The 27,942-nt window shown below is 44.6% G+C and overlaps 1 protein-coding gene across 1 annotated transcript; it reads right to left on the bottom strand.

Moving 5' to 3' along the window:
• slc7a5 (solute carrier family 7 member 5) lies at positions 1-27,484 on the bottom strand. Its single transcript, XM_083762357.1, has 10 exons — positions 26,667-27,484; positions 22,708-22,833; positions 8,427-8,532; positions 7,804-7,848; positions 7,420-7,543; positions 6,116-6,219; positions 5,711-5,807; positions 4,701-4,850; positions 1,046-1,223; positions 1-512 (listed from the first exon to the last, which is right to left on the bottom strand). Exons 1-10 carry the CDS (start codon positions 27,250-27,252, stop codon positions 457-459), a joined length of 1,572 nt encoding a protein of 523 aa, XP_083618483.1. The 5' UTR covers positions 27,253-27,484; the 3' UTR covers positions 1-456.
• Positions 27,485-27,942: the final 458 nt, after the last annotated feature.

Here is a 27,942-nt window from a genome sequence, read left to right as displayed (position 1 = left end):
CACACACACACACACACACACACACACACACACACACACACACACACACACGTCAGTGAACAATCAAAACAACATTCATTATCAACTGGATGCCAGGGCTAGTGACAGTAAAAAACTCGCAACAAGATAAACAGCAAAAAAGGAAAATACCAATAAAGATCCAAATCGTTGATGACACTGTAGCTTGTAGCGTCAGATCATGTTGCACTCTTAAGTGTGTGCGTGTGTGTGTGTGTGTGTGTGTTTGTGTGTTAAAACAGTCTAGCAGCATGACTCTCGTTCAGGCAATCCCATATATGGTATCAGACTGAGTGTGTGTGTGTGCGTGTGCACGCGCTCTATGTGCACATGTTTTGAGAATGGGGGGGAAGGTCATCAGGCAGCAGTGACTCCAAGGGTACAGTAACTGATGGTGCAATCTGATTGGTCATTGGCGGTGATAAGGGCGGGGCCTTTTTATGACTCCTGAGGCACCACTTCCATCACCTTCTGGAACATCGCCGTGGTTGAAACTATAGAAAGAGAAGGACACACACACACACACACACACACACACACACACACACACACACACACACACACACACACACACACACATCAGTTGAAGCCTCTTTACTTAGTAAACTGGACATGAGTTATTCTTTTGGCAAATGTTCCCCCCAGAATACGGATGCTGGGGTTCAAGTTGTTACTGGTTAAACTAATAACATTTCAAGTCAAACAGCACAGCACAACGCACACACTCACTCACTCACAAACACACACGTATAAGTTTAGTCGTAGGTTTCCCAGAGGTGGCATACTCGCTTCCCGTTCGGTTTTAAATTAGCTTGGCTGGACCTGTGTGCCAGCATTGCCAACATAGTTGTTTCTGGCATGGCCATGGGGAAAGCAACGTGGAAAAGGATGTCTGCTGCACACCCGTAGGCCAGTGATCCCCAAAAGTTTTAGCTTTTTAGCTCAAGAAGAGAAAGAAAGGAGTGTGAAAATGGCAGATCTAAAAGCTCACAACAACTGTACGATTGGCAGCGGGTATAAAACTCACATAGAAGCTTCAGGAGCCACTTGGGTTTGCTCTTCCACCAGACGCCAAAGAAATAGACTGGGACTCCCGTGGCGATGATCAGGAAGCCGATGGCACACTCCACCGGAGTCTTCCAGATGGACACCACGATGAGGAACATGCAGGCCAGCACGAAACTGATCGGCAACAAGATGTTCACCTGGACAGAGGAAATGGCAGGATGACGCTACGGTGTGCATGCAACCGTCAATCAGACTTTGGGCATTAAAAAATGTCTTTCATAATGACAAAGTGTTTTTTTTTCCTTTTGCTTCTACCACTCGTTATTGGATATAACATCAGTTTACGGTAAGAAACCGGTAAATCCGGAATTGACCTTTTAAGTGTTATATGGAAATGTCACACTGTAGCCTACTGGCATGAACAGTACCCCAATGGCTTGCTTGAAACTACTGTAAGCTTTGGAAAATGGCCAACAGTAATGTCAAATGTGCCGTGAGTCATATATTCGATGGGATAAACATGCAAGACCACTGGCCTCTTTGGGGCCCTTGAAACCTGGTCGAGAGCAGAGACGAGTGACTGAGAAAGAGTAACAAAGTAAAAGACAGAATCTTACAGTGCTTCCACTGTACACACACACAGACACAGACACAGACACACAGACACACAGACACACAGACACACACACACACAGACACACACACACACACACACACACACACACACACACACACACACAAAATTGTAGACTTTCTGGCCAGTAACTGGCCTCTTTCACTTCACTGCCTGGCCATCCCTAATCAACACTCATCGCCATGCCAACAGGACACTGGGTTCTCCTTTGAGTTGGAAGGGGAGGTGCGCACAAACCAGTGAACGTAGGATGACACGTTACTGTAGGGCGCACACACATACACGCACGTACACACAAACACAGTTCAAAGTGTCACAAATGCACAATAGCTCTCTGTGTTGTTAGGCAGGCCTGCGGAAACTGGTCTGCCTTTCTACTTGCACGCACGCACGCACGCACACACACACACACACACACACACCCCGGTACCCTCCAGTCCTCATCACTGCCTGACGACCATCCAGCTTTTCTCCTGTACTTTTATCTCTCCATTCATCTCCACTGAATGGCGCTTTGTTGGTCGTCGCACCAAGTTCACAACCTAGCTTCCATTTGACTAGAGCCAGATTTATGCTCCGGTAAGTTCTGTGTGCCATGCTGCATACCGGTAGTTGACAAGAATAGTCCATTTTCAAATTAACCCATTCTGACCTGAGATCAGATTCTAGAAATGTCTATTACATCCTGACAGTTTCAATATTAATCCATTCTGACCTGAGATCAGATTCTAAAAGTGTCTTTGATTTTTCAAAAATAGCAGACCTACAAGCTCGTATCGCGCCACTCGGTGGCGCGATATGAGCTTGTAGATCTGCTATTTTTAAATAGCTAAAGCATAACATGATGCTGACACCAAAATGGGTGCCCGTTCAGAATGGGTTAAACTATTGTGTAAGCGACGCACTGATTAACACTAATTGCCCAGGGTTATTTAATCCATTAAATTATAGCGCCCCAATCGATTTATAGCAACGGAGCACTTTTATGTTTTATCCGGATGTGGCTGTGTAGCAGCTAAATGTAGCCAAAACACTCTCGATGCGATCGACAACAACGGGAGGTTGTAGGTAATTAAATCTATCGCGACTGATTGTTAGTTTTAAGATTTTCGTTCTCGTCGGCTAAACAGGGGGGGGGGGGGACATTGATGGCACATCGATGACGTCTCACTGTTGCGCAACATCGAGGATAGCGCAACAGGCGCTCCTAGGCTGTGGAGCGATTTCTCATATCAATAAACTTCGTAATAGTAATCTATGAGGACGTTAGATATTTGGAGCCAATATTATTTTGGGGAAATATTAACTTTTGTTCATTAAATTCACACAACACACAAAATCCACCCCCAAAACGTCCTCTGAATAAATAAATAAAATCTATGCAACCTTTTTCAATATTGCAATATTGTGTCTTCTCCCAAAGGTTCCCAACCACCGGTCCATGGACCGGCACCACCAGCGGATGGGAAGTAGAAGTCTATGGATTGTACAAATCCATAGACGCAGGCTACGTTGAGTCTTTAACCCATTCTGACCGGGCACCCATTTTGGTGTTAGCATCTTGTCGTGCTTTAGATATTTAAAAATAGCAGATCTACAAGCTCATAGCACGCCACCGAGTGGCGCGCTATGAGCTTGTAGGTCTGCTATTTTTGAAAAATCGAAGAACGACTGACATTTTTAGAATCTGATCTCAGGTCAGAATGGGTTCATCAGACCAGTGTGTGTCCAGTGGAAACCTCGTATGAATCTGATCTCAGGTCAGAATGGGTTAACCTTGCATCACCACCAGGGTTTTACACACAGCGGGGAAAAGGTGAGTCGGTCACAAGACAGTGACATCGCTGACAAACTCTTGGCATCTTTATCGTAGCCTTTCAATGTGCGTTGAGAAGCGGCGTCACCGTCTCGCACTACAAGCTGAAGATTTCCCACGCTCATGCTAATAAATCACTAAACAGGATTATTATTTCATGTCAACAACTATCAGAAGTTGTAACGCAGGTAAGGTAAGGTAATGTTTAACTAAGGTTTTATTTTTTTATTTTTTTCACTTTTTTATTGAACTGAAGAACAGACAAGAAAAACAACAATCAAGACTATACGGAAAGAAAAAGAAAAGAAAAGGACAAAATAACTAAGGTTTTCTAAGCAAACAAAGAGGTAGGAGCGCACGCCAAGAGTAGGGAGGTGCTGACCACGGGAGATCTATTTTAAAAGGTTTTCTACCCTGTCCATCTCTGATATAGACATAACCATTCATAGTCATCCTATCCTTGTTGATATTGTACCATATAGGTCAATGATATAACATTATGTAATGATATAATATATACTGTACCCCCCCCCCCCCCCCCCCTCCCAATTTAACGAGAACGCCCGGTGACCTAGAGGTCCAGGCGCATGCCACATATAGGCTCTGGCCTGGCAGCGTGTCACGTGTTCGAGTCCCGTTCGTGACGGCCTTTGTCTCTACCCATCTCTCTCTCCGTCTTTCCTGTCGATCTTCGCTTGAGGCTATCAATAAAAGGCTCTTTTTTTTTTTTAAACGAATCTTTAAAAAGAATTAACAAACTGTCCCCGGTAACAGAAAGGTTGGAAAACCCCCAGGGCCGTTCTATACGATACGATGTGGTGAGCATTTAAACACCTGCCTCTTTTCCACACTTTTATGTTACACCTATAAGGTCAGCACCTGTTATTATTCACTGGGTATTCAGACAGAATTCATGTTAACCTTTAAACAATACTAGTATAACAGCTTTGAGGGTTTGTGTAAACACAATCATTGTCGTAACACAAAAATGTAATGGCCAGCTTTGAGCATTTGTGTAAACACAAACATTGAAGACGAAGGTGAGAGCGCAAATTCTGATTGGCTGCAAATTCCGCAATGAGAGGATGTCTGATGATGTACGATGACGACGGGTGTGATTTTTGTCATGACTAGAAACAGGACCTCAATCATGTCAACATTTTCAATATTTCCACTTTTCCCCATTATCTCCTCTGATTGGTTGATCTGTGGAGTCCGGCTCACCTTGATTGGCCGCTCCAGCTCAGGCTTCTTGTAGCGTAGCCACATCATACCGACAATCGCCATGGCGATACAGAGCCAGTTGAAGAAGCTGAAGAAGTTGATGACGGAGAAGATGTCATTGGAGAAGGCATAGAGCAATGTCATAAGGCACTGGAGAGACGGAGAGGGAGAGAGAGATATGGATAGGGGGAGAGAGAGGAGTAGAGAGATGTTGGACATGGTGGATAGAGACAGAAACAGAGATGAAGAGAAAGACATTAGTGACAAAATCGATCTGTGTATCAAATCAATGGCATTCTATTCCTCCCTCAGATACTCTTACAACGAAGCTCTCAACTTCAGATGTTTAAATATTATAATTTCCCAGAGTTACGTTGCCGCACACTATGGGAAGAAGGGCTTTAGGTGGCAAAGCTTTCATCCAATCTTTGCCACCCAACTGTACTTCCCGCACTGTGGAGTGTGTGCATGTGCACATCTTGTTACCGGGGCGGACCAGGTTTTTTTTCCAAATCACCCAAATCACTGAATGCTCCTTTAAGCTACCTGGAGCCCCTAGACTCTGTGGTGGTTTTAGTTTACCCCTGTGCCACCGGAGCACCCTCAGCCGTTTCCTCCAGCACATACAGATTTGCATAACTTGCTTCCTTTTAACCCATTCTGACCCGAGATCAGATTCATACGAGGTTTCCACCGGACACACACTGGTCTGATTAACCCATTCTGACCTGAGATCAGATTCTAAAAAATGTCAGTCGTTCTTCGATTTTTCAAAAATAGCAGACCTACAAGCTCGTATCGCGCCACTCGGTGGCGCGATACGAGCTTGTAGATCTGCTATTTTTAAATAGCTAAAGCACGACATGATGCCGACACCAAAATGGCTGCCCGGTCAGAATGGGTTAAGTTACAACAATGTAATAATAATCATACTTAGGTAATAATGGATGCAAAATGAATATAAAAAATAAGTCAAGAAGACAAGACACCAGGAAAACGAGAACACATACTGTGAATATGAGTGATGGGAGGGGTGTGCACAGGGTGGGGTGGATCATCGACAGCAGACTGGGCAGGTGACCCTCTCTGGAGCCAACGAAAAACAACCTGATGGAGACAGAGGGTTTAAGGACAGAGGGGGGCCTTTTCAAAGAGCCCGTAACTTGAAGACATGCATGAAGTGTTGTCACAATTATTACATAGCAATAATCGTCTAATTACAATTATTTGAAAATTATACAATTACAACACAATTAAATCGTTTAATAGCAATTATTTGTGTGACAATTAATCGTCAACTTATTTGTAATCGTGACAGCCCTACATGCATGCTGCAATGTCATTGCAGTGGTGTGTGAGTGTGAGTGCGAGTGTGTGTGTGTGTGAGTGTGTGTGAGTGTGTGTGCGCGCGCTACCTGGAGGAGGTGAACAGAGAACCATTGACTGATCCAAAACAGGACAGCCCTACAAACACTGGGATGATCCATGCCATGGGACCCAGGTGGTAATCCCCAAAGTCCTGCAGGATGGACACACACACACACACACACACACACACACACACACACACACACACACACACACACACACACACACACACACACACACACACACACACACACACACACACACACACACACACACACACACACACTTCAAGTTTTCGTAACGGGCAAATGTTTCGATCGTTGACATTAAGGGTTGGGCGATAATGATAAAAGTTAGGGCAAAGTTCTCCTTAAGTGCTGAAAAAGCAGGGTATGAATAATGACAATATGGGCCTATAAAAGTATACAGGAACAGCACTACCAAACCAGGTATATTTCCAATGGTCTGGAAGACCCTGGAATGTTCACGGTGAAAGCACTCCCCGACCTCACAGCCTCGACAAAACAACATCATTTTCTGGAGCATGGCAAATGTTGAGGCGGGTGGATATATTAGTTCAAACACCAATTTTCCAAAATGTATACCGTAATTTCCGGACTATAAGCCGCACCTGAATATAAGCCGCACCAGCTAAATTTAGGGAAAAAATCTAATGTGTACATATACAAGCCGCACTGGACTATAAGCCGCATAGAGGCCATAACCGGCCATAGATTTATTAACCCATTCTGACCTGAGATCAGATTCATACGAGGTTTCTGCCGGACACACACTGGTCTGATGAACCCATTCTGACCTGAGATCAGATTCTAAAAATGTCAGTCGTTCTTCAATTTTAAAAAAATAGCAGACCTACAAGCTCGTATCGCGCCACTCGGTGGCGCGATACGAGCTTGTAGATCTGCTGTTTTTCAATAGCTAAAGCATAACATGATGCCGACACCAAAATGGGTGCCCGGTCAGAATGGGTTAAGTCCCCTAGTGGCCGTTAGCTGTAAAAATCCATAGATTAGCCGCACCGTTGTATAGGCCACAGGGTTGAAAGCATGGGGGAAAAGTAGCGGCTTATAGTCTGGAAATTACGGTACATATAAATGATTATTTTAGATAATGCCAAATTATAACATAGGTACTGTTTTAGCTCCCAGCAGTGAAGGCTGAGTCATTGCATGGTTGGAATAATCCCTTTTCCCCAACACTTGTGCGCTCCCTTTTCCTGTTTGTTTACTAGACGAATCCCTTCAGGGCAGCACTTAGCCTCTCTAGAGGCCATAGTTTGCTACTATCAAGGGAACTGGTGCACTGTGTTTACTTTGTAGTGTGTACTCACCACAGCAACGGCTTTAGAGTTCAGCAATTCCTCCGGCGTGAGGGTGGTGAAATACGCCAGGTTGGTAAGGACATACACTACTGTTACAATGGGGAGGGAGATGATGATGGCACGAGGAAGGTTCCTGAGAGAGGAGGCAGACCACGCACACACACACACACACACACACACACACACACACACACACTAAGCATAGTAACCTACACAATGATTATGTTACTGTTCACTTTTACAGCGCTTCGTTACGGAAAAGGAATTTGATTAGTCGGTCTGAACATGCTGGAAATGACAGACATTAAAAGGGTAAAATTAGATTTAGATTAGATTAGATTCAATTTATTGTCACTACACAGAGTATACAAATACTTAGGCAACATTACTTACTTGTAAGGCTCAATCATTTCCTCCGTCACAAAGTTCAGATAGTTCCTGCAAACACAATTTAGATTCAAGATTTAGCACTCGGTACATTAAGATTGAAAAGTAAAAAGAAAAAGTAACGACCTTGTATTTAAAACAAACTTTAAAATGTGTATTTTGTGTATAATGTGTATTATGAATGAATTCACCCCTTTCCTTGACAATTATATGCTAAGAGGCTGTAATTACGCATGTAGAATGGTTCAGTCATTCATGCTGAAAAGGTATAAGAGATTATGAGAAACCTCTTCCAACATCAAGAGCATTTTATCTCATCTTATATTATCTCTACCTCAGTGCATTCCCGACATTTATACGGTTCATTGATTGATTGATTCTTCAAAAGGTTGATCAATCAACCAATCAGTATCTGCTGAAGTGACTGAAGTGACAGGGTTAATCTAAATGCCCTGATGCATGTATAAATAATCGGAGCCCTGATCAGCTCATCTCAGCAGATCGCAAAAGGACAGACATTTAAGGCTTCCTTTGATGAACGTGAACTACACTGAAGTGTAAGCACGCTGTATGTACAGTATGGTGGGCTGATGAACATCAGAACATGCATTTACTGAGTGTAAACTCACCAGCCACCGTAGGCAAAGAGACCGCTGTAGAGGGCCAGACCAATGTTGCCAAAATCATAGTTGGAACCCTTGAAGGAGTTCTCCGGAAGGAGGTCCGGTGTATCACCTATTAGGAGGAGGAGGGGGGAGGGGGAGAGAGAGAGAGAGAGAGAGAGAGAGAGAGAGAGAGAGAGAGAGAGAGAGAGAGAGAGAGAACAAAGGAGTGAGTCAAGTCCCCATCTCCATCGGCTTGTCAGCATGCATTGAACAAAGTGTAAAATCAGCCATTACAACATCATCAAGGCCTGCCAAAACAATACAGTTTTGAAATCTTATGATATTTAGTTGACTAAGGCCTCTTTTAGACGGCGACCATCTCCATATAACACGTCAAAGTCCCGTTGCGTTCTAATTTTTTCTTACCCTTTACACGAGAACGCACACGTTATGATATAATGTGCTATTATGCTATACTGTCGCTAGGTGGCGATAACGGGCTGCCAAATAGACAGGTCACCCACGTACAAGAAGAAGACGCAAGCGGCGCAACACTGCTCTGGGCGCCACGGGATGATATATATATAAACACTGCTGCCGCGGCTGCCGTCTATCACAAGGCAAAATCAACACTGGTCTCAACCTGTTCAGGATCAATGTAGGAACATTGAACAATCACACAACGGTGTGTACACGACTACGCGCACACACACACACAAACACATTGGGGGGGGGTAAACAAACAGATTAAATCCGACCCAGGACGTGCCCCTGTAAGAAGCCGTTATATTAAAAATGAGCTAGACAGAGAGGGCCCAGTCAATAACTAACCCAGACGGTACCATGGAAATGTGCCTGAGCCCTGGATCAACCAGTCCCAGTACACAGACAGCCCTGGATCAACCAGTCAGTCCAGCACACAGACGCACAGATAAAGGCTGGACTGTGTGGAGGAGCAGAGTGACATGGAAATAACAATAACAAAAAAGGACCAACAATGTTTCCGACCACCTTTATGCCCGACCGACTTCAAAGTCGGCAAAGGAGTCCGAGGACCCAAGCAGGTCATCATGCATGTGCCAAGGGGGGGAGTCGGTCTGATCAAGCGGATCCACAAATCTCCATTATATATGAAGTACGAGGATGTGATCAATAGGACGTCCCTGAGCTCCATATATACACAGTATGGGGGACGTTGCGTTGGTCATGTGGAAGCCAAGTCTATGGAGTTTTTCTTCATCCCATTCTGACCTGAGATCAGATTCATACGAGGTTTCCACCGGACACACACTGGTCTGATGAACCCATTCTGACCTGAGATCAGATTCTAAAAAATGTCAGTCGCTCTTCGATTTTTCAAAAATAGCAGACCTACAAGCTCGTATCGCGCCACTCGGTGGCGCGCTATGAGCTTGTAGATCTGATAACATGATGCTAACACCAAAATAGGTTATTGATTGATGGGTTATTGATAGTGGAACAGTGGACTGACAGGAAATGGGGAGAGAGAGAGAGAGATGCGGCGTTTACACACAGCAAGGGTCGTCTGGATCGGGAGTCAAACCCGTGGCACGCTGTCGCATTAGCGGACTATGTGGCCCCGGCACTAGCCGCCCGGTCCGGTCCGGGCCTACTACATACAACCCGTTCTGAGCTTAAAAGCTTGACTATTTTTGATAAAGGGCTTCATAGTGTATTTATGTTTATGTTCGGATCCCGGGGGGTGACGACCCCACGTTTATTTGGGTCTCGAGTTGAAAGGTTTTGGGAAGCGCCGTTGGAGATGGCCGACCCCCCGCTCTGAGGGTTGACCCATGCAGCGTCCATCTGCCTGATCTGAGGTTCTGCTCAGCCAACGGGAAGGTCCTTAGATATGGACCTGTGATTGAGTGAAGGGGGGGGGGGTCCACTGGGGATGTGTGCTACATTCCTGACGTAGCTGCTCCCACACAACACACACACACACACACGCGTACACACACACACACACCCTTGCATTCTCAGACACAGCGACGGTTGCTAAATCAACAGTTCTGGGATGTGTATACTTGGTACTGCATGGGAGGGTCACCGTTGAGCCACAAGGCACCCCGCTATACCCTGCAAAGCGTGGGAAATGCCCGGATCAACACCGCCACTTCTCTTGACCCGTCTGCCTCTCACACCACGCGGTGACGCCGTCTGTCTCTCGCAGAGGGCGTGCGAGGCCATTTTGGGCGGGAACCCAATTTTGGTGTTAGCATTATGCTATGCTTTAGCTATTGACAAATAGCAGATCTGCAAGCTCATAGCGGCGCGCTACGAGCTTGTAGGTCTGCCATCTTTGAAAAATCGACCACTGACACCGACATAGCTTTTTCAGAAAACTGTTTTTTTAGAATCTGATCTCAGGTCAGAATGGGCTATACAGGCTAGCTCCTCCACAACACACCACTTAGTTGATCCTCTGTGAAAATGCCCTCCTAACCGGACAGAGACGGGCGAGGCAGAAGACCAACCAACCACATTATTTACCTCCCAGTATATCTTTCATTTACCCACTGCTCTGGCCTACATACCAGCTTACTAGGGGAGCTGCACTGGGGGTCTGTAGTATGTCTCTTTTACCATGGCTCCAGAACAAGCTGGGACCAAGGCCCAGACAACAAATTTCCTTTGACATTCCTTACTTTTTAGGGGCTTTAGTTTTAGAGCTAAAAAACTGTTGAGAACCCTCGCACGCACCGGCACTCATGTGAACGGCACCCCTCCACACACACACACACACACACACACACGGCCGAAATGACTCCACCCCACGCATAAATACATCCCTACCTCCCACATCTCTTCTTCTTCTTCCCCTCCCCAGCACCATATTTGGCCCCCTAGTGCCTCTCGGTGCCGTCCTTCACAGTCAGTAGTTGTACTCAGCAGGTTGATTTGCTTCCACCAGTGCCTACCATATCCACAGTGGGGCGTCAGGGGCACAAGCCGCACAACAGCAGACATACCGTTGGATCATTTGGAAATTGCTTAGTGCTTTGTAAGCCAAATTATATAATAATAAGTTCAATGGAATCAGTGGCCGACTGTGACTAATCTTCGCAGATGACAAAACAAAGATAAGGTGGGAACATGGGGAGATTAAAGGCCTTGAATATTTTCAGTTGGAAACCTCCAGCCTCCTGAACTACAGCCCCACCGGTGTCGTGTATATTTCTCTTTTTCTTTCAGTCGACTTGTAGATCTCATTGATGAAACTGTGTGAGTTTAAGCGTTTAGACTCATATGACTTCTGCTTAAACTTCAACTAATGCACTCTGAAACTATATCTGTCATCCCCCAGCGGGACGGACCACCCGTGAGAAGAACAGACTACAGCAGTAGTTGCTTAGGCAAAAAAAAAAACCCTGTTTCCAACAACAGAGGCGCACCGTCTCTGGCGGACTTGAGCAACGAGAGCCACCGCCGAGTGAGCGAGGTGCCGTGCCAAACGTTGTGAAAAGTCTTTAATATTAAACACATTAAAATAAATAAAAACAAGTTAACCCATTCTGACCGGGCACCCATTTTGGTGTCAGCATCATGTTATGCTTTAGCTATTTAAAAATAGCAGATCTACAAGCTCATATCGCGCCACCGAGTGGCGCGATACGAGCTTGTAGGTCTGCTATTTTTGAAAAAAATCGAAGAACGACTGACATTTTTAGAATCTGATCTCAGGTCAGAATGGGTTCATCAGACCAGTGTGTGTCCAGTGGAAAGCTGTAGTGTACAGGGTGCAGTGCTGTCCTCCTGTGAATGTGAAGCATGACTATAGGGCGAATCAGTTCCGCGTGTCACAGAAGGGGGGCGTAACACAGAAGTTACTGAGGTCAGGTGGGAAAAGGCCTGATCGCGTTGGAAAGTCGAGGGTGGCGATTGAAGGACAGGAGGCTTTGGACTGGAATCTTGTATATCCTGTTCCGTCAACGGAATGTGGCAATCCTTAGTGCTTTGTAGGCCAACTTATATCGCGATAATGAGTACAAAAGCATCAATGGCTGAATATGTAAATCAAATCTTAAACTTGGTACTATTGCACTCCGGGTCTAGTAGTATGTAAATGAGAGTAAACAAAGTACAGCTGACTGGTGTCAAAGTCTTGTTAGGTGACGAGGAGGAGATATATTTAGCTTTTATTTCCCCCCCCCCTCACAATTCAGAATCAGATTCAGAAGCCTTTAAATTGCCATGACATGTAAACACGTTAGGAATTTGGTTTGGTGGACAGCAGAGTGCAGTTACAACATTAGGAGTGCAAAACAGGACAAGACAGTGCAAAAACAACATAGTGCAGTGAATAGTGAATACCAGTAAATATAAAGTGCAGAGAGTTCAAGTGTTCAGGTCAGACAGCACAAGTCAGTCCATATTCACTCTGAGTGGGGATGGAGGGAGGATAGGAGGGGGTCAGGTCAGGGGGGGACACCAGCTGCATTGAGGAGCCGGATAGCCGTGTGGGAAAAAGCTGTTTGAATGTCGGGCCTTCATAGTCTTTAGGGAACACAACCTCCTGCCTGAGGGAAGCGGGGCAAAAATAACTGTGGCCTTTACCTTTACCTCCCACCCAAAGTTATGCCTTTCTTTTCTACGCATTAAACTGCCCCTAAGCAAGTCTAGTCTATACTCGGATCAACTGATCGTGACAACAGTGCCAGGTAGGTGAAAGCACTACACAAATCCTGTACACACATACCTCTGGGGTACATTTTGTTCACACCCGGCCTCGGGTGATTACATATTTTGAATGTTGATACACTCACAGTATTGCATAATAAGTCCATCTTTGAAATATACTCTTACCGGCATTTTATTTGTGTACTAGGTATGGAATCTCCAGGGATTTAATTCCCTGCACCACAAAAGACATAGACAAAGCATGGGTAAATGGTAAATGGTGCATTTATATAGCGCCTTTATCCAAGGCGCTTTACAGAGATTGTGCATTACATTCACCCATTCACACACACATTCATACACCGATGGCAGCGGAAACCATGCAAGGCACCAACTAGCACATCGGGAGCAATTAGGGGTTCAGTGTCTTGCTCAAGGACACTTCGACAGTAACTCTGGGGGAGCCCGGGTTCGAACTGGCAACCTTACGGTTACCATCCAGGCACTCTACCCCTGAGCCACTGCCACCCCATAGGGTGTGTGCGCGTTGCCTTCAACTACTCACTCTCACTGTATATTGTTTGTTTTGATGCAAACAGAGATGGCTGCCACAGCCAATGAGATGAGATCAAATGCCACCTAGACGAGTTAGATGACAGACTGTGCGCCACACGGCGGTGGTGTTCTACTAAGCCACAGTAATCTGGAGTATCACATATAAACAACCATTAGACTCACCCAACTTCCACTCCAAGAGGACTGCTTTTAAGGACTTAAGCACAACCCCAAACTAAACACGAAGAACACAGGGTCTCCCCTGTTGCCGTTATCACTCGCCGTCGCCCTGCTTGAGAGCTAAACAAACATCAGATTCACTGTGCATTGTATTCACCTAAGACACTGGCTTTGTGTGCATTACAGCAGAGTACATGAAAGGCAGATGGGAGATTTGCTCTAGTAGTTGACAACATTTACGCTTCGCTAACGGCAATTAGGCAAACTGACAGAAGTGAGACGAGGGGGGTTAAAGACTACAGATCATACGAGTAAGCTAAAAAAATAAACTAGAGAAGTTATCAAGTAATTACTGATCCAATTTGTTCCAACTGATTCTAAGGCCATTTTAGACAGCATTTAACCTGTTTTTGTTTAGAAACAGGAATTAGATAGTGGCTGTGTGAAAGGATAAGCACTTGTTTGTGTGTTAGTTGGCTGCACCTTGCCTTTAAATAAATCATTGGGATATTCTGTTACAACCAGAGAGGTGGGTGGTGCATTTGCATGAATGACAGAGCATCTCATGGAGAGAGAGAGAGAGAGAGAGAGAGAGAGAGAGAGAGACTCAAAGATGATTGGATCCACATCGAGGGCCTATACTGATCAGTCCCTGTCAGCTTCTCAGCCTCCAGACGGCATCGGCAGCCAGGGCTTCAGATTGAGAAAGCAGGATTATTGTTGGTGCTAATCCGATTACACTGGCCTCTAATCCTAACACAGCCAACAGCTCACCCAATTGTACTGGATGTCAACGGACCTAATGTAGTACAACACACACAGTCAGTGGTTCACAAGCCATTTCTTCATCAGGTCCCACTTGAGTTGAGAATAGGGCTGGGTATGGACTACAAACTCACTGAGTTGAGAATAGGGCTGGGTATGGACTACAAACTCACTGAGTTGAGAATAGGGCTGGGTATTGACTACAAACTCACTGAGTTGAGAATAGGGCTGGGTATTGACTACAAACTCACTGAGTTGAGAATAGGGCTGGGTATTGACTACAAACTCACTGAGTTGAGAATAGGGCTGGGTATTGACTACAAACTCACCGAGTTGAGAATAGGGCTGGGTATTGACTACAAACTCACCGAGTTGAGAATAGGGCTGGGTATTGACTACAAACGCACTGAGTTGAGAATAGGGCTGGGTATTGACTACAAACTCACTGAGTTGAGAATAGGGCTGGGTATTGACTACAAACTCACCATCGCCATACAGAGGCCACAATACCATATGTATCGCGATACGCGTTGATTTAGAATAATGTTTTCACAAATATATAAATATAAATTTACAAAAAGCAAGTAAATAAATTAAAATTAAAATAAATATGTTTTGATGGATAAATGCAAAAGCTTGAACCATATAACTGTCGGGTAGAAACTGATGCTGAGCTGATGTTTCGTTTTTAAAAAGGCACAAAGTCACACACAGCATTTCCTGCCGTATCGTTATGGTAGCCTCTACTATAGATACAATTATCGGTAAGGAATACGATACGACTATTGCCCTATCGATTAATTGAACCCATCCCTAGTTGAGAATACTGAAAGTGTTTATAACCCACCCATCTGATATACAGTATATTTCTCTTTATATCAATATTATATTTTCATTAAAATCTGAAGTGTTTTGCCAATCATTTGGGGCCCGCTTGCATGGCCCACAGGTTGAGAAACCGTGTGCTAAGTGAACCACTCGTTTTAGGACACTGAACAGCTGAGAGATGCAGAGGGTGTGTGAGCACATGGCCATTATCTCTGTAGGCCACAGCTAGGTGGAGACGTTTGGCCCAGAGCTACAGGACTCACTGCCAGGACTCACTGTTCTGCATGGCGATTTACATGAACACTTAAAATAGCACACAGCAATCTTTTTAAGTGGTAGTAGTGTTAGCTGGGTGGCGTAGGACAGTGGTTCTCTACCCCAGGGGGGTCCCTATTGTATATGTATATATTTTTTTTTTATGTATTTATTTAGTCACAGATGACAGTGAAGGGAGAATTTAAGGAACTTTTAGTGGTGCAACCACTCCAAGGAACAGCAATGTCCGTGTTCACCTATGTGTCTACTCTATGTGTCCGCCAATGTGACGTTAATGAGCACCAGTATGACTATTAGTACCAGACAGTAGGGGCGCTGTTGTGCCAGAAACAGAGAGAGAGATAGTGCTGCACGTGCTGCACTGTTGCCTGCTAATGAGAGAGAGAAAGAGAGAGAGAGAGAGAGAGAGAGAGAGAGAGAGATGAGGGGGGGGGGGGGGGGGGGGAGATGGGAGTTGCACCACTCAGTTCACACGGAAAGAAAGACAGACCATTGCTGCATCAACAAACTATACCGGAGCGATGTAGATCTGCTATTTTCACGATATTTATCTGTGGAGCCGAGTCAAACTAAATGTAGTGCCTCAACTCCTACATTCCAAGAGCTTATCAGGGTGGGGAGTCCCCAGTTCAGATATGTTTTATTTATTTATTTTCTCTTTTTCTAAAGGTTGAGAAAAGGTTGAGAACCACTAGCTTGAGGAGCTGGAACCAAAGCCACCATACCATACACTACAACCTGGCTCTACCACTGTAGAGTCTGTACCAAACCACACCAGACCAGTTACAGTAAAACTACACAGTTGTGTCAAATTACAGGCAAACAGGAAGCAGTTTGCTAGGACGGACCACACTTTAGGTCACGTGCTCACAGGATAATTGGTCTGCCACACACCATCACCACACCCAACCTCCCAGAACTTAACAATCGCACACATTGCAACCTCAGTAGAACAGGACATCAACCTAGGGATGCAACATTTAATCAAACTAATACATTTATTTGAATATTAAAAATATATTTTTGGGAAAACTTAAGTACGGTATATAAAAAAAATAAAAAAGCTAGAATAGCCGAATTATATCTGGCATGACACCATTGTACAACCAAGCATAAAATATGTCTCCAGCAGTTAATCAGACTAATTGTTCTAGTGACGAATCGACCCAAAACAATTTCCCCATCAATTTTCTTTTTACTCTCCAGTCTCTCCAGTTTGACCAGATGAAGAGCCTTGGCTCGAAACGTCGTCAATAAATGTATCTTTTGGAGCATATGAGTGTGCGGGTTCCCTTCTCTTTTCATATGTTACTTTTTGAACCCCAGCACCTCCACGAAGTGATGTGCGTATTTTACCATAGTTTCTACTCTCCAGTCTTAGCCTTGGAAGGCTTGGAGATCGTAATCAGTCTCCGGTTGAGCTAACCCTTTGGAGACTGACATGAGAGTCCATTCATTCCCATGCCTCTCCTACTGGAGTCCTCCTCCAGCTCCAAACAATCCCAGTCAGTGTTGGTGACCGGTGGGTCTCGTCACCCACCAGTAAGACCCTAACCTCTGACCTCGATACAAACAGTGAGTCGGTGCTTACGGCCTACACAACTTTGCCCCACTTGGGGGGGGTCACATGATTATTGGTAATCTCTTTGGTCTTTTGTGACTTAGTTAACTTTGGTCAAACATAAATGCAGAAAAGCAGAAATAGAAAATCATTTCACATTTCTACCTTATATTTGAACCGAAACGTTCAGGCAAGGGACATGCACAATGGGAAGGGATACTTTGTCAACTGTCCATTTTTACCTAACACTTTGTCGAGCATCCAGCACCATTATGAGTTGTTAAAAAGAAATTGCAGATGTTCAAGCTAATCAAGCTAAAAAAATATAATTCAAAATAATAATAATATATATAAAAAATCACACCAGTGTGAACTCCCCTCTCTCTCCCCCTCCCCTCCCCTCTCTCTCTCTCTCTCTCTCATTAGCAGGCAACAGTGCAGCACTAATACTATCTCTCTCTCTCTCTCTCTCTGTTTCTGGCAAACAGCGCCCCTACTGGTACTAAAAGTCATATACTGGTGCTCATGGCCACATTAGGTACATTGCTGTTCCTTGGAGTGGTTGCACCACTCAAAAAACAGCTTGTAACCCAAGATGCATTGTACTGCGTCACGTGATCGTCTGACAGTGTTGCCTTCCGGAGCCGTCGTGTGTGTTTGGCTGCACACGCGAAATGGGTCAAAGATGTGACTGATGGCCAGAATGTTGATCATCAACGCAAGGGGTCGAAGGTCAAGAGTTAAAGGGCCAAAGATAGGGTCAGAGCTCCAGACAGAGACGACACATAGACGCGAGTGTCAGACAGGTTGCTAGTCTGGTCACCAGCCTGACCTAGTTTGGCGCATCATGTACGGCACCAAAGAAATAGCAGATCTGCAAGCTCGCAATGCGTCTCCATGCAGCCCGGGGACTGCCCTTAAGTCAGACCTCCCATTAGTCCGACCTGTGCTGTGGGTTACAAATCTCCCGTGGCTTCCTGTGAGGTTAGGGATAGTGTTAGTAATGGTCCGACTAACAGGAGGTCAAACCAATGCCACGCTACCCTCCATGCAACACATTGCGAGCTTATAGATCGGCTACAGTCAATTTCAATTGGACATTTTCTTGACAACATAAAACAATTATTCACTAATAATACCCTAACAACAATGGTATTGTAATCTAGAGCTAGAGTAAGGCTTTTTTTAGAGCCACATGTATGCCTTCTTTGTGCTGTTGAGGTGACCAAATTCTACAAAATGAATTATTTATATTTATAATTATATTCAACCACTCATCCGTAGTCGGGTCGCGGGACAAACCGCTCCATTAGAGAGCCCCAGACTTCCCTCTCCAGAGTAATATTAGTAACTTCATTCTGTGGGATCCTGAGGCGTTCCCAGGTGATTTTGGAGATATGATCCCTCCATCGCATCCTTCGTCTGCCCGTCTGACGTGCATCGAGGACCGGAAACTGCCCATAGATCCGAAGTCCCGTTAGTCCGAACATGCACTGCTCCCGTGCTTGCGGTTAGGTTTAGGTTTGCTCCCGTGCTTGCAGTTAGGTTTAGGTTAGGGTTAGAGATAGGGATAGTAATTTCGGAACAATGAACCTTCTGACTAATGACACGGCACCCGAGGACCTCCCTAGGGAGACGCTAGATGTTCGGGAGGCATCCTTAACAGATTACCTAAGCTGGCTCCTTTCCAAGCGAAGAAGCAGCGGTTCTACTCCAAGTCTGAACTTGACTGAACTGCTGACTGAACTTCTCACCCCATCTCTAAGGGAGATGCCAGCCACCCGTCTGAGAAAACTCATTTTGGGCCCTTTGTATCCGCGACATGGATGTGGGGCCATGAGATTTCTATATAAAGTATAAATAGTATACAGCTTTAGCCTTTTAGCCTGCATGTTTCTCACAGGTCCATGCAAATGCAGTAGACACACGCCTTATTATATTTCTCTGAAACCACATCATAGAGTAAATGAGTTTTTACCTCTACCTCTCTCATATACCTTCTTCTTATTACCTCTCTCAAGCGTTCTCTACAACTTTCTTCTTCCTCTCTCACTCTGAAAAACATGTCAACTGACAACCTCTGTGCAGACAGGAAGGAACAGCCATAGGAACGCAGCAGGTCTTGGCACACAGACAGGCGCACACGCGCACGTGCACACAACACAACGCCCGCAGGCACGCACGCGCACATCAGGGGGGGGAATATAAGCCTTTGAGGACCCAGTGTTATCTGGTTTGTTAACAGAGTTTTGTTTCCTGTAGTTTTCTTTCTCTCTCTCTCTACGGAGCACAAGGTCACTGTGTCACCTCACTGCAGATCCCAGCTGTTACAAGCATCCGTTTAATTTCTGTGACATAAACCCGTTCAACCCATACAGCGGTCCAGGCCCGAGACAACCTTGGCAGGAGTGGGTGAGTGAACCAACGCGCTGCTGACACAGACAAGGACTTCCTTTCCCTCAATCCGGAAGAACAACAATAAAAGCGCAACTTGTTTTCTCGTAGTTCCAGATTGAGGGTCCAGGCCTGATGACTGCAACATGAGTACATGACATAACGTTATCATCCGCTCCGAACTGGATCGTGAACCCGAAAAGGAATGCTGCCCAAGCCAGTCCCCAACTACCAGGCCACGCCACGGACACCTAAAGGTCTGGTCCGCACAGAAAGGATTCGTTGCGTTTGTGGGGAAGTTGCGCATGTGGACATTCAAGTTACACACACGAGGTCAAGTTCAAGTGAGGTCAGGCAAGTGCCACGCCACGGTTTTCCCAGTACCACTGGAACTAACACCAAGGATGGTATATCATTTTGGCATTACTTTTCAAATGACTGAAATCATTACTTTACGGTTGTTTTTAGGATTGATTTTAAAATTATTTTACTTGTCTATAAAGCTCTCAATGGTCTCGCACCTTCCTACCTACATGACTGCCTGCCTAAATATGTCCCAAACCGCCCCCTAAGGTCTTCCACTGCTGGCCTGCTCGCTTTGCTCAAAGAAATGGCAACTAAAAAATACGGGGAAGCAGCTTTTTGCTTCTACGGGCCGTCGGCATGGAACAAGCTCCCACTGTACCTTCGTCAGGCAGCCTCTGTAGACATTTTTAAAGCTCAGCTCAAGACCCACTTCTACAACATTGCCTTTAATTGATCTTGTATTTCTTATTTTTTTTCATGTCCTCACTGTACTGCATTAATGCTTGTTTTTTAATGTCGTTGCCTTGCTTTTCTTTTATTCTCCATTGTTCTGTAAAGCACTTTGAGCTGCATTTCATGTCATGAAAGGTGCTATACAAATAAAGTTTTATTATTATTATTATTATTATTACTTTAGAATGATGAACAAAGTGTTGAAAACACCAACGTACTATTGTAGCTGTAATCTGAATGCTTGAGAATGAGAAAGATAATGATGCAAGGATGTTAAATTGTCGGACTGTATGGAAAAGCAAAGCACTGAAATGTAAACGCATGTTTCTGTAATGTGTAATTACAAAACAAACAAACAAAATCTGACTGGGAATGAAAAGCAAAAATTAAAATAAGAAGAAGAGGACCTCTGTATTAGTAACTGGTGTTTTCCTGTTTTGGCCATTGGCAGTAAATACAGTATAGTACAGTGTACAGCAGTGGTTCCCAAACTTTCTAAGGCATGCATGAGCCAAAAGAGAACTTAGACGTTTGCCCGGGACCCGTACTAGTGAATATAGCGTTGTGAGCTTGTAGATCAGCTATTTTCACTACTTCTTAAATATTTGTTTTCAAATTTATAGAATGTCTTCCTTTTTGATTTGATTTACTCATGAAATGACTTTGAAAAATGATTCGATTTGTTTTTAATTCATGATTTGTTTTTAAAGAATATTCATTAACCTATTCTGAACGGGAACCCATTTTGGTGTTAGCATCATGTTATGCTTTATCTATTGAAAAATAGCAGATCTACAAGCTCATAGCGCGCCACCGAGTGGCGCGCTATGAGCTTGTAGGTCTGCTATTTTTGAAGAATCGAAGAACGACTGACATTTTTTTAATCTGATCTCAGGTCAGAATGGGGTTAATCAGACCAGTGTGTATCCAGTGGAAACCTCGTATGAATCTGATCTCAGGTCAGAAAAGATGTGTCCAGGGCCGACAAATGGGTCCCAACCCACCCTTTGGGAACCAGTGGGGTACAGTACCTTTGTTAATGTTTTCCACATGTACCATTTCATTCACCATCTCTTGAAGCTAATGAATGGATTTACCAAAAGAATAGAACCTTTCATTTGGGTCCTTGTTGTTGTCTAATTTCGCTGTCCCGCCTTCCCGTCTCTGGCTAAACTTTAATGATGGCTAGGCTGGATTCCATGCGCTGCTAACCAAGGTAATCCACCTCAATTTGATTCTCTGAATCAATAAAGAAAAGAGACTTGGTTGTGATAAGGTTGAGCCAGGGTGAGCTTACAGTGCAAGAATTTGATTGGATTTGTTCCACTTAGTCCGTTGAACCCTAATTTAAGGTGACTCGGGTTATAGGCACCTTTTAATTATTTGTCTGAGAAACGAAAGCCTTCTTTCAATGCCAGGAATTAGAAATTGTTTAGAATGTTTCAAAGAAAATGTCCCAGATTAAAAAAATGTTTGGTTTGTGTTTTTGTTGCAGTGCTACTGTTTTGCTTATGTAAATGAGGTAAAAATGATTCTCCATCAGTTAACAGAGTCTTCATTTTGAGTTTGCATCAAAAGAAAATAACAAAAGAAATCTAATAAACACACAAATACATGAAATATTCTCATTCTCAGTCAATCACTTCATCAGATGTGTCACTCAATGAAAAAACAAACAAAAATAAAATATCCAGCCCCCATGCCAGCTGTGTGTGTGTGTGTGTGTGTGTGTGTGTGTGTGTGTGTGTGTGTGTGTGTGTGTGTGTGTGTGTGTGTGTGTGTGTGTGTGTGATCAACCGTTAGTAGCAGTGTGTTTACAGGAAGTGATTTTGTGCATTTTTACGGCGGACTTAACTTTCAGGGCTTTAAATTATTATATCCAATTTATGGAGGCTGCTACTGTAGGATTGTTTAAATACCTTTGGAGCATACGCCAAAGTATTTGCGGCTTTGATCCATGAAAGTCCGCTTTGAAAAAAAAAACACTTATTGAGCCGACAAAAAAGCCACTTCCTTGATCCGGGTCTTAGCTAAGGTAAGATTGTCCCTACAGCCTCGATCACTTTGCATCATAACGCGTCCGCCTCATCACCAGGTCCACGACAAATCCGCTATTTCTTTTAAATTATTACAAAATGGCGAATTAAACACCTAAAACAAATAGCGGGTTTAGCGTATTAAGCGGCAGCAAAACATGGATTAAATAGTGTGGGAAACGGGTTATGCATTAGAACTGTTAAAGCAAAACACAAATCCTTCGAAATAAACCGTATACATTTTGAGGCGTTGACTGAGTTTGTGTACACAATGTATGTGTGTGTGTGTGACTGTGTGTGTGTGTGTTACCTTTGCCAATCTGGACAAAACCAATGATGATGATGAGTCCAAGAGCCAGGAGCTTGCCAGCAGCAAAAAGGTCCTGAACTCGCGTGGCCGCCTTCACACTGTAGCAGTTTATGAAGGTCAACACCACTGCAGACAGATGGAGAAGGAGAGAGAGAACACCGATCAGAGGAAAAACACGGCAAGTCGGCAACAGAAAACACTGCAGCAACAGGCCCGGGCCGGCCTAGCGTTCTGAGCACCTATAGGCTCCTAATGCAGCTCGACAGCGCATCGCGGCTTACAGTCCCGTTCCTGTCCAACGTTGCTGTATGTGACTGTCACTCCCCCTCCCCTGTCCTCTTGTTTCCTGTCTGTCTCCACTTTCCACTATAAAAAAGCCCTCCCCCCAAAATAACCTATATCCCATTTTGACCTGAGATCAGATTAAAAAAAATGGCTTCTACATCCTGACAGTTTTCTGAAAAAGCTATGTTTCCATGTCAGTCGTTCTTTGATTTTTCAAAGAAACCTTTGCAGGTGTACGTACGGTTGGTAACTCTGCTGGGGGGGGGTTACCACACACGCCACACATTATGCAATAGTCTTTTAACAAATATCTCTTTAGACTCATTCGGTTACACCTTGATTGTACTGTAACTACCCTTTCATGACTGGCCTCGAGTTTACACAGGAAATATGAGGAGAGAGACGCCCTTAAACACATCCTACTCTACTGTACACTGTGCCAGTAATTGTTTTGGTTTTGCTAGGTATCACGGGGGTCCACATTTCTCTGAGTACCCTTTGCCCCCATGATTTCAATGAAGTGTTTTCCGTTGCCCAGAGGAGGAGCTGTTCTTTTTTTGTGTGTGTGTGTGCATGTTGTTTTGGAACCGATACGTGGTTCTCAGCACACAGGGACAGGAGGAGAGCTCACCGAAACATAAACCCATTCTTGAGGGAATAATAGGTCTCCCTGCCACGGTGCCACCCTACATTTCTTTCCCTCTCATGCATGCATGCACGCACACACACTCTCACACACAGTCACACACACATGTACGCACACAATCTTGTCAAGCTGGCTCCTATCCCAGGCCCCCATTAAAAGTGATTAACTAAAGCAGCAGGTCCCTTTAAAGCTCCTAAATCAGGCTGGGGCCACAATAGAGAGACGAAACACAACACAATGAGACTCTGTGTAAAGCGACAGAGAGAGAGAGACGGTACAGTAGAGGCCTCATCTGGGCTGAGAAGTTGAGAACACACACAGGCATGCCAACAACACAAGACCACGGGTACACTCAAGTTCACATGCACACATTTCACGCACAAACATGTTAACTCAAGAACATGCACGTGCTGAGAACACAGTACACACACTTACACGCATGCATGCACGCACGGACGCACGCACACATGCACGCACGCACGCACACCTAATTAAAACAAGTTCACAGAAGTGGGTCAATGTGGAACAATAAGGTGGACTGAACTGAATATTTAAAAAATCACAGAAATATTATAATAGATGCTAAAAGCCAGCCATGTGCACACATACGTTGACACATAATAACCCTTTTAGCTGTGTAACTACAATCAGACAGTCGGGGCTGACCTCGATGGCTGACCTCAATGGCCCTGATAAAAGATGAATGGACTGGGGAAGAGTGTGTGCGTGTCTCTCTCTCTCTCTTGTTTGTGTGTGCGTGTGTGTGTACGGAAGCATACATAAAAACCCACACAGGGCTGGAAACCTTCATTACAATGCATAGACATACAGTCATACAGTACTGTAACTGTACACACAGAGATCTGGGTGGTCATGTCATGTCAAGTTCTCAGTCCCTCTGAGGATTAGGGAGTAATAGTGAGCTGCTATTTTCAAAGGATTTCTTTTAGACATTTTATACATTTGGAAACGGGACATTCTACATAATGAGTACTTTCTACATTTTGATATTTCAAGTGTATGTTGAATAAAATACTTTTGTACTTTTACTCAAGTAAATTTAGAATGCAGGACTTCTACTAACAGTAGCTAAATAGCAGTATTGATACTTTTACTTAAGTAGAAAATGAGAGTACTTTTTCCACTACTACACTGAGCATGAACCACCACGCCACACACACACACATTCTGGCTCTGTCCCTGAAAAGCATTTCTGCAGTAGTGGGACTGGGCTATATAGGCCTACGCCACTGTTGTACAACTAAGTATAATGCAGGTTAACCCATTCTGACCTGAGATCAGATTCATACGAGGTTTCCACTGGACACACACTGGTCTGATTAACCCATTCTGACCTGAGATCAGATTCTAAAAATGTCAGTCGTTCTTTGATTTAAAAAAAATAGCCGACCTACAAGCTTGTAGCGCGCCACTCGGTGGCGCGCTATGAGCTTGTAGATCTGCTATTTTTCAATAGCTAAAGCATAACATGATGCCAACACCAAAATGGGTGCCCGGTCAGAATGGGTTGGTTGGTCAGTCAGTCAATTACTTTTTCAATTAACCAAATAATCAAAAAGGAGATTTTTGTATAAAAAATATAGCCCATTTCTTTATTCTGAATTTATGTGATGATATTATATTGTCTATATAAACTATCTGAAGATAATCCGCTTAGAATTAATGAATGATAAAACTGTACAGAAATCCTCCGATTGTTTATGGAATGCCGGTCCCACCATGCTTAAAGATGCATTGCAGTAAGTGGTATTTGTTTGTTACAACTTACAATAACTAGCTCTATTATTCTGATAGAAATCATTGCGTGTTGGTTCACTAACAGTGGTCCCCCTGTTTTGTTTTGTTTTGTTTTTGTTTTTTCCCCGGGTCGGTGGTGGTATAGCCCCATTATATTCAACCAGGAGGAGAGAGAACGCAGGAATCAGGATACAGGATATCGGGGATGAAGAGGTTAAATTGGAACTAAGTGATGACACAAAGAACAGACAAATTTCACATTGAAGCTTATGAATGGGTTCTCTCTCATCCTGATTGGATGAATTTGGCAACCCCTCAATGGAAGGATGCAGGACAGTTAATTAATGACTCGACAATTAACTAAACAATGGTTGTGTTTATATGAGAAGCTTACACTTCATATCACACACATTCCACCAGCAAAAATAAATTAAAAACATTATCCCAAACAACAATTAACCATTGCAGACCTTCAACTAAGCACGGCAATTCTAAGGACACTAAATAATTATACTGCCGTATTACAGATATAATAATTTGATAATAATCTATTGTATTCATTGGCTCAATCAATGTATTTGTTTTGTTCACTGTATGACTGTTCTCAATCTCTCCAGTCTAGTAGTGGATAGTCAGTTTCATCATGGCACGTGGGGGTGTGATCAGATCTAGCCTCACTATACGAGAGGAGAGGTGGTGATGAAATAATACTGCATCTTTTCACCACCCTGCTTAGCCTATGCCATGTGTGAGTCAGAGTGAGTCACAAAACGCTTCCTCTTTCTTTGAGAGAGCACATGTGCTCATCATTGTGTTATTTTACTGCAGTAGTAGTAGAGAGTATAATAGTAGCATAGTTGGTTTGTGTATGTTTGTGGGGCCCCCTCTCATTATCAAATATCTATTTATACTACCTTAATTAACTCGTGCTCGTTTCCCAGAACAAGAGTATGTGAAGTGAGGATGACCCGGTGGCTAGTAGTGGCTATAGTAGCCTACTGTTCTGTAGTGTAGTGTCTGTCTGTCTACAACTGTACCGCCGTCCGGTTCAGCCACTCACTCAAACATTGCATCAGCTTTAAAGTATCAAAATAAACTCGGCCCCTTATTTCGGGATTCGGGACCCCTTGGTTTCCTTCTCTGGATTTGGGACAGAGAGGGTAACCACGGGTGCCAAAAGGGGCTATAGGAGGCATGCATGATGATGCATCATGCATGCATGCATCTGCACGGTCTATTATGAGTTGTTGGTGACCCGAACTCAACTTACGGATGCAGAGGCAGGCGACCAGCTTGACGGCGCTCTCCGGCGTCGTGCACTCGCCGAAGATGGGCTTGAGGAGGTATGTGGCGAACACGTAGGCCACGATGTACTGCGACGACGGCCGGATGATCAGCAGCTCGATCCACAGCTTGAGGAACGCCGGCAGCTGGCCGTACACCTCCAGGATGTAGGCGTAGTCGCCGCCCGACTTGGTGATGGTGGTGCCCAGCTCCGCGTAGCACAGCGCGCCCACCGTGGAGAACACGCCGCACACGGCCCACACGATCAGCGACAGGCCCACGGAGCCGGCTTCCTTCACCACGCCGGTCGGCGTCACGAAGATGCCCGAGCCGATGATGGTGCCCACGATGAGGGCGATGCCGTTGGTCAGCGTGATGGTCCTCTTGAGCGTCACCCCGTCTCCCGCCTCGTCTCCCGCCCCGGCTTCGCCGGGGGGTCCCCCCGCCGACGCCGCACTGTCCGGGCTCTTCTGCCCGTTCTCCCCTAGCATCCTCTCGGTGACCTGCCTGTCTTCCTCCCGCTGGTCCACAGACGTGTTGGAGCCGGAGCTCCGTTTCTTTAAATTCGACATGGTTTCTTTCCCCTAATAATATGTCTCTCTCACCCTTTCCTGTCCTGTCCCCTCTCCTGTCCTGTCCCCTCGGCGGATGACAAACAAAGCTTTACGCCCTTATTGCTACGATTTCGGTCACTTGGGTTTCTTTCTTTCTGTTCTGCCCGCCTGACTGATGATGAATGATGCCGCCGGTTAGGCTGACTCACTAAAAGACGCGTGGCCGTGGCGTGTTCTCTTCTGGTTCTACTCTGCTCTGCTGTAGTGTGTGTACAAAGGAATTGAGGAAAAGGCGTGCTGATGAAACCTCCTCTCCTGCTTCGGCGTCACAACATTATAATCCGCCCCACATGGCGATGCTTCTCTCTCTTCCATCACTGGGTGGAGTCTAGAGTTTAGAGTCTAGACTAGAGGAGACCCCTACTCCAGTGTCTGGAGGACGCAATGCACCGTGACCGGCTGGTTTGGTGGTTAACGTTGAACTTGAAATTAGCAGTGGTTTTCAACCCTTTTTCATATTATCAAGGCCCATTATTTATTCAGCATTGAGACACCACGGACCACCGTTTAAGATTTATTTAGCCTCTCTCTCAGACCCAAAATTAAAGAATATAATATATTAGTTTCACTCGTTTGATAATATTTTATCCACAATTCCATGTTGTATTGATGTTGGTAGGCTAGGAGAGATAACAGGCAAACGTTGAT

Source organism: Protomyctophum parallelum, assembly GCF_964188405.1.
Source record: "Protomyctophum parallelum genome assembly, chromosome: 4".
Taxonomy (NCBI): domain Eukaryota; kingdom Metazoa; phylum Chordata; class Actinopteri; order Myctophiformes; family Myctophidae; genus Protomyctophum; species Protomyctophum parallelum.
This window is presented reverse-complemented; position numbering and strand designations above follow the sequence as displayed.